Genomic DNA, 22,010 nt, shown 5'->3' with positions numbered 1-22,010 from the left:
AAATATGTAGCTAAAACTTTAAAGCCAGGAGCCTTCCAATCATTATATTGTTTTTCTTTTACAGATGATTTTGGTGGCAATATTTTCAGAAACTGGGTTTTTTGATTACTGCGCTGTTAAGGTGAGTGGAAAATATTTAATTTCCTTCATCTCTGATCAGATATTTACCTTCTGATTTGTCATGTATCTGGTAGCATGACCTTTTGAGCACTGAGTGAACTAAATAAAGAATGGAGTTGAGAATTTAAGTGAATCCAATCCGTGTGCGAGTTTTACCGAACATGTGGCGTAATCTCTACAAGTCACAAAAATCTTGCATTAATGTGCGGAGATCATTTAAGTATAGTCAGAGTGAATATTTGAGCATGTTCATCTCCAATAGACAGCAATAAGAATGCAAGAGTGAAGAGAAAATTTACAAGGATATTGTCAGGAATTGAGAACCTAAGTAATAGGAAATGGCTAAGTAGGTTAGGGCTTTATTCTCTGGAGAGTGGAAGAATGAGGGAAGATTTGATAGAGGTATACAAAATTGAGGGGTATAGATAGGGCAAATGCAAGCAGGCTTTTCCACTGAGGCTGGGTGAGACTACAACTAGCGGTCATAGGTTAATGGTAAAAGGCGAAATGTTTGAAGGAACATGAGAGGGAGCTTTTATTACTCAGAGGGTGGTGAAAGTGTGGAACGAGCTTCCAGCAGAAGGGTGGATGCAGGTTTGATTTCAACATTTAAGAGAAGTTTGGATAAGCACATGGATAGGAGAGGTATGGTCCAGGTGCAGGTCGATGGGTTTAGGCAGAAATAACAATTGAGCACAGACTAGATGGGCAGAAGGACCTCTTTCTGTGCTGCAGTGCACTATGATCTTAAAACAAATGATTATAATTGGAGCACCCTTCCTAGGAAAACTGTTTATAAATTAATTCAAAACTATGCTCAGTGAAACACTGAGGAATGTTGTAGTTTAATACTCCATGGCAATGTGTAAGAATGTATTTTCCCTTGTGAGGTTATTCTATTCTGGAGAAAAGACAACAAATAACTCTTCACCATTCTGTTTCTGCACAACCTATGGTCTATAAGATTGAGAAAAACTCTTGACAAATTACTAGTGTGTTACAGAATAGGACAGAGTTGTAAATGGGTGCAGAGTGGAGCACCAATGGAAAGATATGTAATGATAAGCATCTGCAGTAGAGAGTACTGATAGGAAAAATATAATACTACGGTCGTGTTCGAGTTTAATCTGAATAATACTTCTGAGTTAAGATAAAATTATTATATTGTGAACTGCAAAGAGGTTGACACAGATAATTTTAAATCCTATTCTTCTGTAGTTTGTATTGTAGTAAGGTATTTATTGGAAAAACACTATTAAGATGTTTGACAGTAATTGTAACCTGCAGAGGTCTGAAACCAGGGGAATAAGGATTCTGAGCTGAGGTCTCTTTGATACAGAAACAATCACTGGCAAAATCAGAACAAACATGCATTTATATGGTGTCTTTTATCTCTTGCCTCAGTATTTCAAAATGCTTTATGGTGCATCAAACAAACTCAGTGGCTGCCTCATCAGGAGCAGGAGGTACCTAATACAGTGACCACTGAATGTATGTTCATGGTTTTCTGCTGCTGTAACCCATCCACTTCAAGGTTCAACATGTCGTGTGTTCCAGAGATGCTCTTCTGCACATCGCTATTGGAACACGCGGTTATCTGAGTTACCGTCGTCTTCCGGCCAGCTTGAACCAGTCTCGGATTCTCAGAATCTGTATCAGGATCATGTTCAACATTGCTGGCACATGTCGTGAAATATGTCGTTCTGCGGCAGCAGTATTTTGTAAATCTGACCCCTCTCATTTTTTGCCCAGAGAACTGATGCTCCCTAGATGTTTTTTAGCTTTTTGCACCGTTCTTTGTAAACTCTAGAGACTATTGTCTGTGAAAATGCCAGGATATCAGCAGTTTCTGAAAATCACAAACCACCCCCTCTGGCAACAACAAGCATTCCACGGTCGAAGTCACTTGGATCACTTGATGTTTGATCCAAACAAGAACTGAACCTCTTCATCATATCTGTATGCTTTTACGCATTGAGTTGCTGCCACATGATTGGCTGATTAGGTATTTGATAATCTGATAATCCACATTAGGGCTGTGTAAAAAGAGCTACCTTTTAATCAGGATTGCGATCGAGATTTCAAAGGCAGATTTCGCTGCAGTTTCTCTGAGTTAAGGAGCAACCAATCAGCAAGAGGGATTCATTGGAAAGGGCCAGTAAGAATAATTCAAGGCCCAGTGGAGCAGCCACCCATTTGGAGCATGCCAGTGTTTAATGCGGCTTTGGCTCATCGGGCTTAGGTGAGATCAGGTCTGGGTGAGGTACTTGGTCTTGTAAGTTGCTCTCTCTCTATTCTTATTTTGTACGTTCCTCATCTGTTAGGGCATGGTAGATTAATGAGAATGGCGCAGTGTTTTGTACTGTGTGTGGTATGCGGGAAGTCTGGGAGACGTCCAGTCCCCGGGATAAACACATCTGCACCAGGTGCACAAGCTGCAGCTCCTGAGAGAACATATTAAGGAACCGGAGCTGCAACTCGATGACCTTCGGCTCATACGGGAGAATAAGGTGGTGACAGACAGGAACTACAGGGAGGTAGTCACACCTAGGTTGCAGGAGACAGGTAACTGGGTGAATGTCAGGAGAAGGAGGGAAATAAACAGTCAGTGCAGAGTACAACTGCGGCCGTTTCCCTCAATAATAAGTATACAACTATTGAGGGGGATGACCCTACCGGGGAGCCACAGTGACCAGGTCTTTGGCACTGAGTCTGGTGCTGTGGCTCGGAAGAGCAGAGAGGTGAAGAAGACTGCAGTGTCGATAAGAGATTCCTTAGTTAGAGGAATAGAGATGAGGTTCTGTGGGTGCGATAGAGACACAGGATGGTATGTTGCCTCCCTGGTGCCAGGATCAGGAATGTCTCGGATCAGGTCCATGGCATTCTCAAGGAGGAGGATGAGCAGCCAGAAGTCTAGGTACACATTGACACCAATGACATAGGTAGACAAGGTGAGGAGGTCCTGGTGAGAGATTTTAGGGAGCTACGTAGAAAGCTGAGAAACAGGACCTCCAGGGTAGTAACCTGTGGATTGCTGCCTGTGCCACATGCCAGTGAGGGCAAGAATTGAATGATGTAGCAGGAGAATGATGAGGAACTGGTGCAGGGGGCAGGGGTTCAAATTTATGGATCATTGAGATCTCTTCTGGGGAAGGTATGACCTGTACAAAAGGGATGGGTTACACCTGAACCCAAGGGGGACCAACATACTTGTGGGCAGGTTGGCTGGATTTGTTCAGGTGGGTTTAAACTAATTTGGCAGGGGGATGTAAACCGGAGTGATAATGCTGAAGATTAGGTTAGTTGGTTTACAAACAGAGGCAATGTGTAGGGAGACTCCTAGCAGGGAAAGGCTGATGATAGGGCAAAAAATTGCAGTCAACAGGATGGCTTGCAATGTAAAAGGTGGACAAAATTGAAAAGGATGAATATAGGACTGAAGGTGTTATATTTGAATGTGTATAGTGTACTGAATAAAATAAATGAACTTGTAGCACAGTTACAGATTGGCCATGTATGATTTTGTAAGCATCACTGAATCATGGCTGAAGGAAGCTTATAGCTGGGAGCTTAATGTCAAGAATACACATTGTATCAAAAGGACAGGCAGAAAGACAGAGGGGGAGGCATGCTCTGTTGGTAAAATCAGAATCAGGTTTATTATCACCGGCATGTGATGTGAAATTTGTTAACTCAACAGCAGCAGTTCAATGCAATACATAATATTGAAGAAAAATAATGATAATAAATAAGTAAATCAATTACAATATACGTTTATTGAATAGATTAAAAATCGGCAAAAACCAGAAATAATATATATTAAAAAAGTGAGGTAGTGTTCAAGGGTTCAAGGGTTAAAAAATGAAATCAAATCATAAGAAAGAGATGGCATAAGGTCAGAAGGTGATGAATCATTGTGGATAGAGCTAAGGAACTGCAAGGGTAAAAAGACCCCGATGGGAGTTATATACAGACCCCAAACAGTAGTAAAGACGTAGTGTACAAATTACAACGGGAGATAGAAAATCCATGCCAAAAGGGCAATGTTACAATAGTCATGGAGGATTTTAATATGCAGATACACTGGGAAAATCAGGTTGGCGCTGGATCCCAAATAGGGGAATTTCTAGAACACCTATGAGACAGCTTTTTAGAGCAGCTCGTGTTTGAATCCACCAGGGGATCAATTATTCTGGACTTGGTGTTGTGTAATGAACAGGAATTGATTAGAGAGATTAAGGTAAAAGAACCCATAGGGAAAAGTGATCATAATATGATCTAATTTTCCCTGAATTTTGAGAAGGAGAAGCTAATGTCAGATGTATCAGTGTTACAGTGGAATAAAGGGGATTAAAGAGGCATGAGAGAGAAGTTACCAGAATTGATTAGGAAAGAACACTGGCAGGGATGATGGCAGATCAGTACTGGTTGGAGTTTCTGGAAGCAGTTTGGAAGGAACAGGATATATACTTCCTAAAGGAGAAGTTGTATTCTAAAGGTAAGGTGACACATAATGGCTAACAGGAGAAGTCAACGCCAATATAAAAGCCAAAGAGACAGCATATAATAGAGAAAAAATTAGTGGAAAGTTAGAGGATTGGGCAGCTTTCAAATACCAACAGAAGGCAACTAAATAAGTTATCAAGAAAGTAAAGCTGGAATACGAATGTAAGCTAGCCAACAATATTAAAGAGGATAGCAAAAGTTTCTTCAGATACATAAAGTGTAAAAAGAGGTGAGAGTGGATATCAGACCTCTGGAAACGATGCTGGAGAAGTAGTAAAGGAAATGGTGAACAAACTGAGTAAGTATTTTGCAACAGTCTTCACTGTGGAAGACACGAGCAGTATGGTGGAAGTTCCAGGTGTCGGGGGCATGAAATGTGTGAAGTTACCATTACTGGAGGAAGGTTCTTAGGAAACTGAAAGGTCTGAAGATGGATAAGCCACCTGGACCAGATGGTGTGCACCCCTGAGTTCTGGAAGAGGTGGCTGAAGAGATTGTGGAGGCATTAGTAATGATCTTTTAAGAATCACTAGATTCTGGAATGGTTCTAGAAGACTGGAAAATTGAAAGTGTCACTCCACTCTTCAAGAAGGGAGACAGGTAGAAGAAAAGAAACTATTGGCCAGTTAATCTGACCTCAGATGTTGGGGTTGATTGTTAAGGATGTGGTTTTGGGGTGCCTGGAGGCAAATGATAAATAGGCCGTAGTCAGCATGGTTTCCTCAAGGAAAAATCTTGCCTGACAAATCTGTTGGAATTCTTTAAATAAGTAACAAGCAGGATAGACAAAGGAGAATTAGTTGATGTTGTGTATATGGATTTTCAGAAGGCCTTGGACAAGGTGCCACACATAAGGCTGCTAAACAAGTATAACTCTCACTTTGGCTAGTGGCTTAATAGAGGGGGTGATAGGCCCCCAGCCTGACCAAACTTAAGAAATCTTGTTTGGGTGGATACGGCGCGATGTGTCCCCTGTTACAAATCAGTACCCCGAAATAACAAACAGTTATGCGATTAAACGATTAAGCTTTATAATTCTTACTTTGACTATATGGTTAGTAAAGAAACGAAAAGAAAGGAAAAACGGGCCCAATCTTATTAAACAGTCTTTTGTGCAATGTTGGAGCTCACAAATAAGCTAATTGTCCACCATCGACCTCCTCCAATTGTCGCTGCCCTTCGGACCCTTGCTCCAAGCCCACCCCGTCTGGCGGTCTACCAACTCTCTCCATTCGCGTCTTCTCTCCTCAACTCTCCCCAGCAAAAGACCACCAAAATCTCTCTTCCAGGCTCACAAAAAAGAACAGCAGCATTTCAAACCCCGTTATCTCTAATCATAACCCAAACGTTGCTGCTACAAAGAAACCATTACATTATCAGTGAAATCTTACAGCATGTTACACAAGCTACTAGCCCATGGTATTACTGGAAAGTTTCTAGCAGTGGCTGATTGGTAGGAGGCAAAGAGTGGGAATAAAGGGAGCCTTTTCTGGTTGACTGCTGGTGACTGCGGTGTTCCACAGAGTCTGTGTTGAGACCAGTTCCTTTTTGCGTTATATGTTAATTATTTGGATGATGGAATTGATGGCTTTGTTGCAAAGTTTGCAGACGATATGGAAGATACGTGGAGGGGCAGGTAGTTTTGACAAAGTAGAGAGGCTAAAGAAGGACCTGGACAGATTAGGAGAATGGGCAAAGAAGTGGCAGGTAAAATGCACTTTGGTAAAAGAAATGAAAGAATTGACTATTTTCTAAATGGAGAGAAAATACAAACAACTGAGGCACAAAGGGGCTTGAGAGTCCTTGTGCAGGATCCCTCAGAGGTTAATTTGCAGGTTGAGTCTGTGGTGAGGAAGGAAAATGCAATGTTAGAATAGAAAAGCAAGGCTGTAATGTTGAGAATTTATGAAACACTGGTGAGGCCTTACTTGGAGTATTGTGAGGAGTTTTTGGCCCCTTATCTTGGAAAGAATGTGCTGAAACTGGAGAGGGTGCAAAAGAGGTTCACTGAAATGATTGCAGGATTCAATGGCTTGTCAAATGAAGAGTGTTTGGTGGCTCTGGGCCCTTATTCACTGGAATTCAGAATGAGTATGTCCTCATTGAAACCTATTGAATGATGAAAGGCCTTGACAGATGTGGAGAGGATGCTTCCTATAGTGGGAGAGTCTAAGACCAGAGGACACAGAATAGAGTGGCTTCCTTTTAGAACAGATATGCAGAGAAATGTCTTTAGCCAGAGAGTGGTGAATCTGTGGAATTCGTTGCCACAGGCAGCTGAGGAGGCCAAGTCTATATGTATATTTAAGGCAGAGGTTGATTGATTGATTCTTGATTGGAACTGAGAGGAAAATTGGATCAGCCATGATAAAATGGTGACGTGGACTCGTTGGGTCAAATGGCCTAATTCTGCTCCTATTTCTCATGGTCATCTAGTCTGAATGAGCAGGTGTACAGGAGTACCTAAACAAAATGGACACTGAGTGTATGTTTGTCGTGTGATCACCACTGCAATGGAAGAGACTCTTTAATTAGTTATCTGCAGACAACAACAATATAACTAGCAGACCCTCTGTTGTAGTTAGCAGCTTGGAGGAACTCAGTGAGTCAAGCAGCATCAGCAAAGAGAAAAAGATGGTTTACAATTTGGGTCGAGACACTGCATTAGGTCCTGAAGCCGGGCTTCAAACTGAAATGTTGACCATCCCTCTGCCTCCACGGACACTGTTTGAACTGCTGCATTCCTGCAGCTGTTCGCATTTTTTGCTCCAGACTCCTGCATATGCAGCCTCTTAGGTACTAATCTGTTTTAGTGATGTTGATAAAGTGATAAATATTGACCAAGACCCTAATTTTCCTTTACTGTTGTTTTCTAAATAATACTTATGAGACTACAATCCCCTCATCTTTGGAGACCACAGCCTCAGGACGACTTTGGAGAGTCAGCTTGGATTAAACATTATGATGACTATAACTGAGGTTTTAAAACATGTTTGATTAATGCCTTTGGACAAAATTAGTCTTCCTTGATTTTGAACAGGAACACTTGTCTTTTTTCCACATTACCTTTCAGATTAGCAAAAGTTGAATGTTTGCCTTCTGCCCTCAACAGCCTTTGATTTCCCACCCTCTAATGGAAAGAAAAAAATGTGGGCAGTAATGAGAAAACCCTGCTGGAATAATGTCACATAAATTCAGTGAACTTCCTTGCTAGTCCCAGTTACCCACGTATCTCCAAGCTCCTCTCCTCTATGTACTTATCCAAATGACCCTTAATTATTGGAATTATACATAATTGTACAAATTCATATATGATTGTAAAACTCAAATATGTATGATGGTGCTTTCACCCACTTCCCATCTCATATTACCTGGTGTTTCTTAGGCAGAAGAACTGTGGTGTAACCAACTTTTTTTTTGTAAGAACAAACATGAACACAAGAAGATCTGCAGATGCTGGAAGTCCAAAGCAACACCCACAAAATGCTAGAAGAACCTGGCAGGTCCAGGCAGTATCTATGGAAATGAATAAGCAGTCAATGCTTCATGCCAAGAACCTCCTTCAGGACTGGAAAGGGAGGGGGGGATGTTGACAGAATATGAAGGTGGGCAAGGGGAATGAGAATAGCTAGAAGGTGATGGGTGAAGCCAGGTGGGTAGGAAAGGTAAAGGGGTGGAGAGGAAGGAATCTCTCATGAGAGGAGAGTGGACCAAAGGAGAAAGGGAAGAAGGACGGGACACAGGGGGAGGTGATAGGCAGGTGAGAAGAGGTAAAGGGCCAGAGTGGGGAGTAGAAGAGGGGAGGAGGATGATTTCTTTTAACCAGAAGGAGAAACTGATATTTATGCCATCAGGTTGGAGGCCACACAGACGGAATATAAGGTGTTGCTCCTCCACCTTGAGAGTGGCCTCATCATGGCACAAGAAAAGGCCATGGACCAACATGTTGAAACTGGAATGGGAATGGGAATTAAAAAGTTTGGCCATTGGGAAATTCCGCTTTTGGTGGATGGAGCGGAGGTGCTCGACGAAGCAGTCCCCCAATTTACGACGGGTCTCACCAATATAGAGGAGGCCACATCAGGAGTACCAGACATAATAGACAACCCCAGCAGATTTAACAAATGGTTAGTTGAACCCATGGGAAATTCAGCACTGAAGCTTTGCAATTAAAAGCCTGGATGACCATGTTTAAGAACACAGATAGTGACAGCTACAACTGTACCACCAGCTTGCGAGAAGGTCCTTTGTTCTGTAAATAAGCTATGTATAACTTGTAATCTAGTTCATAAATTTTTATTCAGTGAGTGCATGATTTCATGCTAATGTTGGTCATCAAGAAAACAAAATCTGAATTTAATGGTGTTGGCACTTGTATTAAATAAAAATGCAAGCTCTTAAAATACCTGGTCCACATATATTAAATAATAAATTAGCTGAACCTTAAATTATCCGGACAGAAAGAAGAGATATTACTCAACAACATTTTTAAGGGCTTGCTTGTTATTCAAAGGACAGAAGACAGCAAAGTTGGGTGGATTTTACCTGGTGACAATAGGAACACATAATATTTTCTTCTAGATGAGTTTGAACACTATAGTGCAGTAATAATAAAAGCTTGGGTTATGGTAGTTTCTGAATAACTCTTTTATACTCTGACATTTCAGTTTATCTGAAACGTCTCAGCCATTCAACTGTCCATTTCCCTCCATTGACGCTGCCCGACCTGCTGAGTTCCTCTAGTGCTTTCTGTGTTATGCCACATTCTAGTATCTGTGGTCTCCTGTGCCCTACCATCTCTGACTGAGAGGGAGCTTTATATAAACTAGCAGACTATTGTTCCAAGTATTTCCCCCATGCCAGGGAAAAAATGGACTCATGTCTGCATGTTTTAGAAAGATTTTTTGAAGATAAAGATTGGCTTTTTCACATGTACATCAAAACACACCTTCTCTTCTTACCTGCACATCACCTTCTGTTGTTCCTCCCCCTTCCCTTTTTCCCATGGTCTTTAGCCCTCTCCTATCAAATTCCCCCTTCTCCAGCCCTTTATCTCTTTCACCAATCAACTTCTCAATTCTTTAATTCACCCCCTCCCCCTCTCCCAGTTTCACCTATCACCTGCCACCTTGTACTTCATGCTCCCCTCCCCCCACCTTCTTATTCTGACATTTCCTCCCTTCCTTTCCAGTCCTGATGAAGGGTCTTGGCCTGAAACGGCGACTGTTTTCTCTTTTCCCTAGATGCTGCCTGGCCTGCTGTGTTCCTCCGGCACTTTGTGTGTGTTGCCGTGAAACGCAGTATGTTCTTTGTGTCAAATTAAATAAGGGAGAATTGTTCTGGGCAGCCAGCAAATGCCTTATGGTGCCAACATAGCATATCCACAACTCACCAACCCTAACTGTATGCCTTTGGACTGTCTGAGCAACCAGAGCACCTGGAGGAAACCCACGCGGTCATGGGGAGAACATGCAAACTCCTTAAAGCCCGCAGTGAGAATTGAATCATGACTCATTTTAGAGCTGGTTCTGTAAAGGGTTGTGCTGACTGCTATGCTACCCTAGTGTCTTCTTGATGCATCCTGACAGCCTAATGGTGTATAAAGTTCAACTGTCTGAGTTGATACATGCTCAAAATTATGAAGAGTTTTGATGCTGCACGTAAGGAGAAATTGTTTCCACTATTAATGGGTTTAGCAGCTCAAGGATAATTGGCAGAAGAATTAGAATTCCAATGAATTTGTTTTTATGCTTTGAGTTGGTACATGGAATCATAGAGGAATACAATGCAAGAACAAGCCCTTTGGCCCACTATGGCTGTACCATCTATGATGCTAAATTAAGCTAATCTCATCTGCCTGTGCATGGTCTGTATCCTTCTATTTCCTGCTGGTTCATTTGGCTCTAAATGCCTGCTGAATGTCATTATTGTATCCACTTCTGCAGCTCTCCTGGCAGTGGAGAGGATGTTTCCTATCGTGCCAAAGTCCTAGACTAGAGGGCTCAGTCTCAGGATACAAGGATGTCCCTTTAAAACAGAGATGAGGAGGGATTTCTTCAGCCAGAGGGTCATGAACCCTGGAGTTCATTGCCACAGATGGCTGTGGAGGCCACGTCATTACATTAAAGGCAAAGGTTGACAGCTTCTTGATTCAAAGGCTACGGAGAGAAGTCAGGAGAATGGTGTTGAGAGTGATAATACATTAGCCATGATGGAATGGTGCAACAGACTCGATGGGCCGAATGGCCTAATTATGCTCCTTCATCTTATGGTCTTATGGCAAGATGATTATCGATCATATTCGCTCACCTTACCCTATGTTTGTAAACCTTCACCAGAGTAGGCTTTCAATTTCATACTTTCCAACAACCACATGTGGCTGAACTTGTCAAGGTAAATGACTTATCCTTGAGCAATCTGTGACCATATTAATTTGCTTATCCATTGCGTACATTACCAATTAACACCTTTATATGAAAGTTTACCAGCTTGTTGCTGTTTCTACTTTGGTTCTGTACAATCCCAGTTCCTCATTTTCTGAATGGACTTGCAAATGATGAAGTCTTCCTTTGTTCTTTCAAACTGTCCCTGGAAAAGATATAATGATTGAGGATTAATAATTGAAACCCTAAGCAACACATACAAAATGTTGGAGGAACTCAGCAGGTCAGGCAGCATCAATGGAAGTGAATAAACAGTCGACATTTTGGGCTGAGGCCCTTCTTCACGACTGAAAAGGAAGGGGGAAGATATCCGAATAAAAATATAGGGGGAGGGGAAAGAGACTAGCTGGAAGGTGATAGGTGAAGCCAGGTGGGAGGGAAAGGTCTAGGGCAGGAGAAGAAAGAATTTGATAGGAGAGCAGAATTGACAATAGGAGAAAGGGAAGGAGGAGGGACCCAGGGGGAAGTCATAGGCAGGTGAGAAGTGAAAGGTCAGAGTGAGGAATTGAGGAAAATACAATGAAATGTGTTGTTTGCGTCAGTGACCAACACAGTCTGGAATCAGCTCGTGGTGGGATATCTGAGGAGCAGCCTGCAAGTGTCCCCATGCACCCACCACCAGTCTAGCATGCACAGAGCTCACTATCCTAACCTGTACATCCTTAGAATGTGGGAAGAAATGGGATCACCCAGAGGAAACCTACATGGTCATGGGGAGAATGTACTAACTCCTTATTGCAAGAATTGAACCCAGGTTATGATTGCTGGTGCTGTAAAGTGTTACACTCACTGTTATGCTTTCTGCCAAAGCTTTTGTAGCTTATCTTGTCGTTACATCTGCAGGCTGCTGAAATATTTTGACCTCTTTTCTGTTCCAAATCAACAAACAGCCTTTACGATGATAGTAATTGTTTTAATTTGTCATACTGTACATTTCAGATTCAATTCTGTACCCTTGGGCCGGGCCACACTCTCTCACTGTGGACCGTAGGCGTCATAGTCACTTGCTGGTGCATTTTGGATGCCATGATCATGTAGCATTTCACACGACGCTATTATATCTTGGGGTGTCAGAGTTCAATGCTGGCAACCTCTGTAACAAAGCTGCACCATTTAGTAGGTTAATTGGTCATTGCGAATTGTCCTATGGTTAGGATGGGGTTAAATCAGGGGTTGCTGGGTGGCGTGGCTCGAAGGGTTGGAAGCCGTGCGGTATCGCTAAAGAAATAAATGAATTCCATCATGCAATAACTTTATCTGATAGTTTGAAAGTATACATGTTGAACAGACTTGATTAAAATTATTTATCAATCAGTCAGAATATAAAAACGGTCACAAGCTCACAATAAAAGAAGGCACCAAAACTGCACTGGAAGAATCAGCTCTTTGATAAAACATTGCGCTCATCGATGACCTCTTCCTGTTTTTGGCTCCTTGTCCCAAACCTATAGCTTTCAGCAATTTCAGATAGTTTCAGGTTAGTCTTCCAATTTCTGCACAACATCTTTAAACAATATATCTTGCACCTCGTATGACATGAGACGATCTGTCAGTGTGCTGAATACTATGGGCCCGATCTCTGTGAGTTTTATTAACTGTGTTGGTAAATCATATTGTTCTACATTTTCACAAAACTGCTTCTTCCTTCAACGTCTGTAATATTGTTCACTTGTCCATTTATCGAATAGAGAGCTAAGTCATTCCTAAGCGTGGTCATACTTGCAGGTTTCCAGTATAATTAGTCAGGACAGGATGGCTGACCTCACCTCTTCAGCAATACCATGGCTGTACTTGGTACATGAGATGGTTCGGTGGGAAATCAACCCTGCTATTATGTACTACTGTGTCTTGCTTCACAATGCACTCTAATTGATACACATGGTCTTCAGCTGAATATAGCTCCAGGTATACATAGAAAAAAAGATAGAGTTGAGTTGTTCTCTCATCTTGGTAGTTTACTTGCAAATGTTTCATCACCATTTGAGGAGATATCGTCAGTGTTGTGCTGTGTCCTCTGAATGCTTGGCCATAACAAACTTTTCAAACAGCTGATTGGATGTCATTTCGGTAACTCAGTTGTGATGTGGGGAGGAAATCTCGTCATGGATTGGCTGTGTGGTAAAGTTCATGTGTCGCGGTCAGGAATTTTGCCTGTATCAGTCCTAGGTAAGATCAAGGTCTACGTGTTTGTTTCAGGACTGATGCACGAGAATTCATAGGAGTGTGGTTTTCAGCGAACAATTATGGTAATCAAGCACATAGACCTTGATCCTACTTACGAGTCAATGCAGGCAAAGTTCCTGACCACAACGCACAAAATTGGCCGCACTGCCAATCATTGACGTAATTTCCTCCCAACATCACAATTAAGTTCCTGAAATGATGTCCATTCGGCTGATTGAAAAGTATGTAAAGGCCAAACATTCAGAGGACAATCACAATCAACAGCACACTGACAATTTCTCCTCGCATGGTGACGAAACGTTTGCAAGTTAATTGCCAAGGCTGGGGAACAACTCAGCCCAACCATCAACCAATCCAGCTACATATCCTCTGAATTATTTCCAATAGAAAAATAAGTTTGATGTAGCAAATTCATTAAAGCTTACCAAGCAAGAGTCATCGATAGCCTTCTCGTGTCAAAATATACTACATTTGACAATTCACAATATCCTTTTAAAGCATTGATAGATGTACTGGCTTATTTACAAGGCAAATCATTTAATCTTCTTTAAACCTTTGCCCCAGGCTAAATGTTCATTCAGTCCCATTTATACAAAGCAAACACACCCACATATTTCTTCAGGATCACGGTATAATCAAACGGATCACTAGGGGGGTGGCTCGGTGGTATAGTGATTAGCTCAATCACTCTAAAGCGCCAGCAGTAACCAATCAGGGTTTGGTTCTTGCAGCTGTCTGTAAAGAGCTTGTAAGTTCTCTCCATGACTGCAAGGGTTTCCTCCAGGTGCTCCGGTTTCCTCCTGCATTCCAGAGGCTTCTGAGTTAAGGTCAGTAAGGCGAGGAAAGAGGACTGGGTCGAGACAACAGAGACTTATGGAGAAGAGGAGTTCTCCACTTGGACTGCACGTCGACGTACCCGACCAAAACTTTTCCATGGAGGGCTTCCAGACCGTTCGGGCTGACCGGAAATGCACTGAGAGCAGTAAGCGTAGAGGAGTTAGGGGCTTGCTGTTCTGGTCAATCCTGGTCATATTAGGATCAAGGAACATGTTTGTATCCCAGATATTGAACTTTCTGCTGTTGGACTCCGGCCATGTTCCACCAAGATACAACACTAGGTGTCATCGGAGGTTGTTCCTGCCTGTGGCCATCGAACGTGCAGCTCCCCCCGTGGAGGGTCAGACACCCTGGGCTAACAGGCTGGCCCTGGACTTATTTCCATCTGGCATAGTTTGCATATTGTTGTTTGATTGTTTGTGGTTTTTGTATTTCTATATTTAGGCTCTATTCTTGGTTGGTGCAGCTGTGACAAAACTCAATTTCCCTCGGGATCAATAAAGTATGTCTATGTTTATGTCTATGTCTAGTTGGCAACCTATGCTGGCATCAGAAGCCTGACTGGCAACACTAGTTGGCTACCGCCTGCACATCCTTCCAAGATTGTGTTGATCATTGACGCACACAACACATTTCACTAGGGATAACTTCAATCAACTTCACTTGCTCCCATCACTGAAATGTTCCCACAACCTATGGACTCACTTTCCAGGACTCTTTATCTCATGTTCTTAATAATTGTTGCTTATTTATTAATTAATATTACTCTTTCTTTCTTTTTTTATTTGCACAGCTTGGTGTCTTTTGCACAATGGTTCAATATCCAATTGGTGTGGTCTTTCATTGATTCTATTATGGTTATTGGATTCATTGAGTATGCCCACAGGAAGATGAATCTCAGGCTTGTATATGGTGACATACATATATCTACTTTAATAATAAACTTACTTTGAACTTTAATATTTCGATGTTTCAACTGTTACGATTTCGTAACGTACCAGCAGCAAGAGATGATGAACTGAGTCGGGTTTTAATATTAAAACCATTATATTTATTTACATTTACTCAAAAAAATAGAAAATTAAATAAACTACTTTCCTAAACAGAAGTTAACAGTGTTATGCGTCTATAGCTCAATTACAGTCAAACTTAGAACCCGTTCTTAACAAATCTTACTCAAGCACAGTCGTAAAGTGGCAGTTCAGAGAGTTCCAGTAATTCACGAAATAGGTGAAAGGAGAGACTTGTGGATTCACAGCGCAGCGAAGAGGCGATCACGACAAATTCCAAAGATTCCACGGCTAGCAAACGAAGAAACGGTTACTGAAGATCACAGCTGAGGAATACTGTTCCAAAGTCCACGAAGAGCGATTTCACAAAGTGACAGTCACGAAATCCACACCCATGGATCATATGAAGGACAGACACGTCTCCACAATGCACAGTGTGCTGCTGATGAACCCAATCCTTTGGGTTTGGGTAAGTGATAGACTTTATCCTTCTCGATCGTGAGCTGTTCTCGGGTAGCTCGAAGCCTTCGGTCTTCACTCTCTCTCTCTTTCCTTCGACTCCTTCTCAGCACTGTCCACATTTCTTTTATACCGTCGGCATACACCATAAGGTAACGCTCACAGAAACGAAACTGTTGGACCCTCAGTAAAACAAATCTGGGGACATGTGACGCCCACAATAAACGAAACTATAGACTCCCAGGAAAACGAAACTGTGGACACGTAGCACAACGTGTGACAAATAAAGCTAATTTTTAATCTCTCTTCTTTTTTTTCTTTTAAACTCCCATTTTCTTGAATGAACACCTGGGCCACAAACTGTGCTCAATAAGATTGCCATGTGTTTGGGCAGCACGGAGCATAACACTTCACAGCACCAGTGATCGTGATTGGAGATCAATTCCCACTGCTCTCTGTAAGGCGCAAACAACAGGAATTCTGCAGATGCTGGAAATTCAAGCAACACACATCAAAGTTGCTGGTGAATGCAGCAGGCCAGGCAGCATCTCTAGGAAGAGGTACAGTCTAAAATGCAAACAGCAGGAATTCTGCAGATGCTGGCAATTCAAGCAACATTCTGCAGGTGCTGGAAATTCAAGCAATGACTGTACCTCTTCCTAGAGATGCTGCCTGGCCTGCTGCGTTCACCAGCAACCTTTATGTGTGTTGTTCTCTGTAAGGAGTCTGTATGCTCTGCTCACGACTGCAGGGGTTTCCTTCAGATGCTACTGTTTCCTCCCACGTTCCAAAGATGTATGGGTTAGGTTTAGCAAGTTGTGACAAAAGGTCATTAAGACCTGACCCTGTTTCTTTCTCTATAGAGGCTGCCTGACCTGCATGAGTATCTCCAGTAGTGAATTCAGATCATGAGTAATATTTCCCTTTTTATAAACCTGGCTATTATGTATTGGTACAGATGTATCAGAACTATTTCTGTGGACGTTTATGGTGATTCGTAAAGCAACCCGAGACAGTCATGTTTGCCAAACTGTGAATGCTTTAACTTGAAATCTAAATGCAAACATTAAATTAAAGCTAATTTTGAATTCAGGATTAGCTTGTCTTATGAATAGTTGGGAAATGTTTATTAATGACTTACTTTATTTCAATTCCAAATCCCATCCTTCTATAATTTGTAATACCACAGGGAGAAGCAAAGTAATAAGAAATTATATGATTATAGACCATCTATAAACCAAAGAGACGGTCAAAAGTTAAATATGGTGTAATTTTAACTTTCCTCTTTTATTTACATGTATAAATTGAAATATTACCAACATTGGGTGGTGAGGGAGGGGTTTGCTGAGTCTCTGGCGATGATCTTTGCATCATCAATGAAAACGGGAGAGGTTCTGGAGGATTGGAGGGTTGCAGATGTTGTTCCCTTATTCAAGAAAGAAAGTAGAGGTAGCTGAGGAAATTATGGACCACCGAGTCTTACTTCAGTGATTGGTAAATTGATGGAGAAGATCCTGAGAGGCAGGATTTATGAACATTTGGAGAGGCATAATATGATTAGCATGGCTTTGTCAAAGGCAGGTCATGCCTTACGAGCCTGATTGAATTTCTTAAGGATGTGACTAAGAACATTGATGAAGGTAGAGCAGTAGATGTAGTGTATATGGATTTTATCAGGGCATTTGATAAGATACCCCCTGCAAGGCTTATTGAGAAAGTAAGGAGACATGGGATCCAAGGGGACCTTGCTTTGTGGATCCAGAATTGGCTTACCCACAGAAGGCAAAGAGTGGTTGTAGATGGGTCATATTCTGCATGGAGGCCGGTGACCAGTGGTGTGCCTCAGGGATCTGTTCTGGAACCCCTTGTCTTTGTGATTTTTATAAATAACTTGGATGAGGAAGTGGAAGGATGGGTTAGTAAATTTGCTGATGACACAAAAGTTGGGGGTGTTGTGCATAGTATGGAGGGCTGTCAGAAGTTACAGTGGGACATCGATAGGCTGAGAAGTAGCAGATGGAGTTCAACCCAGATAAGTATGAGGTGGTTCATTTTGGTAGGTCAAATACGATGGCAGAATATAGTATTAATGGTAAGACTCTTGGCAGTGTGGAGGATCAGAGGGATCTTGGGGTCCGAGTCCATAGGACACTCAAAGCTGCTGTGGCGCAGGTTGACTCTGTGGTTAAGAAGGCATACGGTGCATTGCCCTTCATTAACCATGAGATTGAGTTGTTAAGAGCCGAGAGGTAATGTTACAGCTGTATAGGACCCTGGTCAGACCCCACTGGGAGTACTGTGCTCAGTCTTTCTCACCTCACTACAGGAAGGATGTGGATACTATAGAAAGAGTTCAGAGGAAATTTAAAAGGAAGTTGCCTGGATTGGGGAGCATGCCTTATGAGAATAGGTTGAGTGAACTTGGCCTTTTCTCCTTGGAGTGATGGACGATGAGAGGTGACCTGACAGAGGTGTATAAGATGATGAGAGGCATTGACCATGTGGATAGTCAGAGGCTTTTTTCCCCAAGGCTGAAATAGCTAACATGAGAGGGCACAGATTTAAGGTGCTTGGAAGTAGGTACAGAGGAGAGGTCAGGGGTAAGTTTTTTATGCAGGGAGTGGTGAGTGCATGGAATAGGCTGCCAGCAATGGTACTGGAGGCAGATACAATCGGGTCTTTTAAGAGACTTCTGGATAGGTACATGGAGCTTAGAAAAATAGAGGACTATGGGTAACCCTAGTTAATTTCTAAAGTAAGTACTTGTTCGGCACAGCATTGTTGGCTGAAGAGCCTGTATTGTGCTGTAGGTTTTCTGTGTTTCTACCTCCTGAGCATCGCCAGGGGTAGCACCCATGCCCAAGATGGCATACACAAAAATGTTGTTGGCACCTCGCATGCTATGTGCCTCTCATCTCTTTAAACCCTATCCATAATAAGAAAAGACATAGTGATTGTCCTTACTGCCTAATAAAGCAGTGAATGATTTTTTACAAACTGAGAACAGTGAGTTGTTTTCATAGGAAATGTCTCACACCAGTTTAGCATGAGCTATTTGATTGGGAGAATATGTGATATTAGATGATACGTTTTAAAATCAGTATTTGGATAGGAAATGGCTATATTAACTATACTATTTAGAAATGTTATCTTTCAATTGTCTTTTTTAAAGATTAATATTAATAAATTTTGAACAGGCTTTCTAAACTGCTTCATTTATTGCAATTTAGCTCTGATCATTAATTTATTAAATAATTATTAATTACATTATAAAACAGTGAATATGCATAAATAGGCAACAGGATTCATCCTTTTCCCCTTAAAAAAACCCATAATTATTGCTACTAATTCATCAATCAATGATGATCTCTGTTCAAAATTACCATGGCACACATGAGATTTTTTTTTAGATTATTGCCAATGTGGGCACACACTCTCAAAAAGGTTTGCCACAACTCATCTAGCTCAATGTGCTTATTGTCAAGAAATTTATTGTAGCCTTCAACACATTATCTGGTAAAGTCAGTGCATTCTACTCTGCCTCTGAAGTTAGCTCTGTCAATACCAATGAAACTGGATTTAGGGAACAGAACACAATATAGTGACACCAGGATTTAATGTTTTATTCCTCTCAGGTGGAGATGAATTAACTATGGGATCACAGAATGTAATGCAGTCTGTCTTTACAAAATCACCTTTTCAGTTTAGCAGCAGCTAACAATTTCCCTACCAAGTTGAGTGAAAAATTAACATGTAAATGCCAGAAATTTCATGAAATGCAAGGAAAAATTCAGAGTGAATTGTTGTTTTAGCCTTGTTAATGATAGTACTTTACAAGTAGTTCTTCTGGTCTATTTCGATATACATACTATAATAATACTATTTAGAAATGTTATCTTTCAATTGCCTTTTTCAAATATTAATAAATTTTGAACAGGTTTTCAAATCGCAATCTATTGAAAGTGGTGGATTTAGCCCAGTCCATCACAGGTAAAGCCCTCTCCACCATTTTAGATTATGAGAACACTCAGTCCTCTTTTATTGTCATTTAGAAATGCATACATGCATTAAGAAATGATACAATGTTTCTCTGGAGTGATATCACAGAAAACAGGACAAACCAAAGACTAACATTGACAGAACCACATAATTATAACATATAGTTACAACAGTGCAAAACGATACCATAATTTGATGAAGAACAAACCATGGACATGGTAAAAAAAAGTCTCAAAGTCCCCGAGTCGATCGACTCCCGAGTCCCCGATAGCAGGCAGCAAAAGGGAGAAACTCCCTGCCATAAACCTCCAGGCACCGTCAACTTGCCGATGCCTTGGAAGCAGCCGACCACAGCCGACGCTGAGTCCGTCTGTCCGAAAACTTTGAGCCTCCGACCAGCCCCTCCAATACAGCCTCCCGAGCGCCATCCTCTGCCAAGCGCCTTTGACCTTGCCCTGGCTGCTGAAACAAACAAAGCCAAGGATTCAGGGCCTTCTGCTCTGGAGATTCCGGTTACCACACAGTAGCAGCGGCAGTGAAGCGGGCATTTCAGAAGTTTTCCAGATGTTCCTCTGTACTCTCACGTCCGTCTCCATCAAATCAGAATTGTGCACGGTCCTCTACTTGACAGATTACAGATATTCATCACCGGAGAGGCTGCGCGCGCTGCTGTCGCGCCGCCATCTTCTCCTCCTCACATTTAGTACATTTACATGGAGCGCTCCCCACCATCCAGGCCATGCTCCCTTTTCACTACTACCACTGGGCAGGAGGTACAGAAACACTATATCCCACACCAGCAGGTTCAGAAACAGTTATTACCCTCTGACCACCAGGCTCCTGACCAGTGTGGATATCTTCACTGCCACAACTCTGAATTGATTCTACGACCTACAGACTCGCTTTCAAGGACGCTTCAGCTCATGTTCTCCGTATTACTTTTTTATTTGTACAGTTTGTCTTCTTTTGCACATTGGTTGTTTGTCATTCTTTGTTTATGTATGGCTTCTCATATATATAATAAGTGTGTGTTGGTGCGTGGCCAAGTGGTTAAGGTGTTGGTCTAGTGATCTGAAGGTCGCTAGTTTGGGCCTCAGCTGAGGCAGCGTGTTGTGTCCTTGAGCAAGGCACTTAACCACACATTGCTCTGCATCGAGACCGGTGCCAAGCTGTACGGGTCCTAATGCCCTTCCCTTGGACAACATCGGTGGCGTGGAGAGGGGAGACTTGCAGCATGGGCAACTGCCAGTCTTCCATACCACCTTGCCCAGGCCGGTCTCATGAGACTAACGGATGCCTATTACTATTATATATATATATGTGTGTGTGTGTGTGTGTGTGTGTGTGTGCGTGTGTGTGTGTGTGTGTATATATAAAAATTTGATTCATATTGACTAAGGTTAATATATGTTTTTTTAAAATATGGTAGAAGTCCCAATTGAGTGGCCGGGAGGAGACACGTCTCTACCAAATGAGGTGTAAGGTACTTCTTCCATCTGCTAGCTTGCAGGTCACCCTTGGGCAATGTGAAGCAGCTGCTTGCTTGCCCACCCCATCCTGATCAGGATAGTGGATGGTCGTTTGAGCAGCTGGTGCATATCACAAGTCCTGATTATGTGACCACTGACACCAGGCAGGCAATCTCTGAAGAGTATTGATAATGTTTTGGGTTACCCATCTTGTAAAGACACTGCCTCAAAGAAGGCAATGTCAGACCACTTCTGTAGAGAAATTTGCCTAGAACAATCACGGTCATGAAAAGACCACGATCGCCCATGTCATATGACACAGCACACAATAAACGAAAGAAAAATCTGAAATTAGTTGTATGAATTGTTGCACAGGTGTCCCCCGCTTTTCGAATGTTCGCTTAACAAAACCTCACTGTTATGAAAGACCTACATTTGTTCCCTGTTTTCGCTAACAGAAGGTGTTTTCACTGTTACGAAAAAAAGCAGTGCGCGATAAAAGCAGCCACTCTCCCCCGGATTCGGAACAGCATTCTTGCCGGCATTGCTTAAACACGTGCTTGTGAGCAGCCGTTAGCAAGATGAGTTCTAAGGTATTGGAAAAGCCTAAAAGAGCTCGTAAGTATATTACACTTACGGTAAAAATAGACATAATTAAGCGCTTCAATCATGGTGAACAAAGTAAGGACAAAGTGAGTTTGGCTTGTGGAAGCTGACGAAGATGATGTTGAAGAGGTTTTGGCATCCCATGACCAAGAACTGATAGATGAAGAGCTGATGCAATTGGAAGAGGAAAGGATAACAATCGAAACCGAACAGAGTAGTGAACAGACCGAAAGTGAAGTCGTCCAGGAACTGAATGTGAAGCAACTGCGTGAGATTTTCACTGCAATGATAAAGTATGACTTTAATTTTGAAAGAGTACGTCAGTGTAGGGCATATTTGCCGGATGGTTTGAGTGCTTACAAAGAACTGTATGATAG

General features: G+C 42.0%; 1 protein-coding gene across 1 annotated transcript in view; it reads left to right on the top strand.

Moving 5' to 3' along the window:
- The window catches only part of oca2 (oculocutaneous albinism II), a 498,511-nt gene that overhangs the window by 191,184 nt on the left and 285,317 nt on the right, over positions 1-22,010 (top strand). Inside the window, exon 11 of the mRNA XM_063052933.1 lies at positions 65-121. Within this exon, the coding sequence (XP_062909003.1) occupies positions 65-121 (57 nt within the window). The remainder of the gene's footprint in view (positions 1-64; positions 122-22,010) is intronic.

The sequence above is a fragment of the Mobula hypostoma genome, chromosome 7 (assembly GCF_963921235.1).
Source record: "Mobula hypostoma chromosome 7, sMobHyp1.1, whole genome shotgun sequence".
Taxonomy (NCBI): domain Eukaryota; kingdom Metazoa; phylum Chordata; class Chondrichthyes; order Myliobatiformes; family Myliobatidae; genus Mobula; species Mobula hypostoma.
This window is presented reverse-complemented; position numbering and strand designations above follow the sequence as displayed.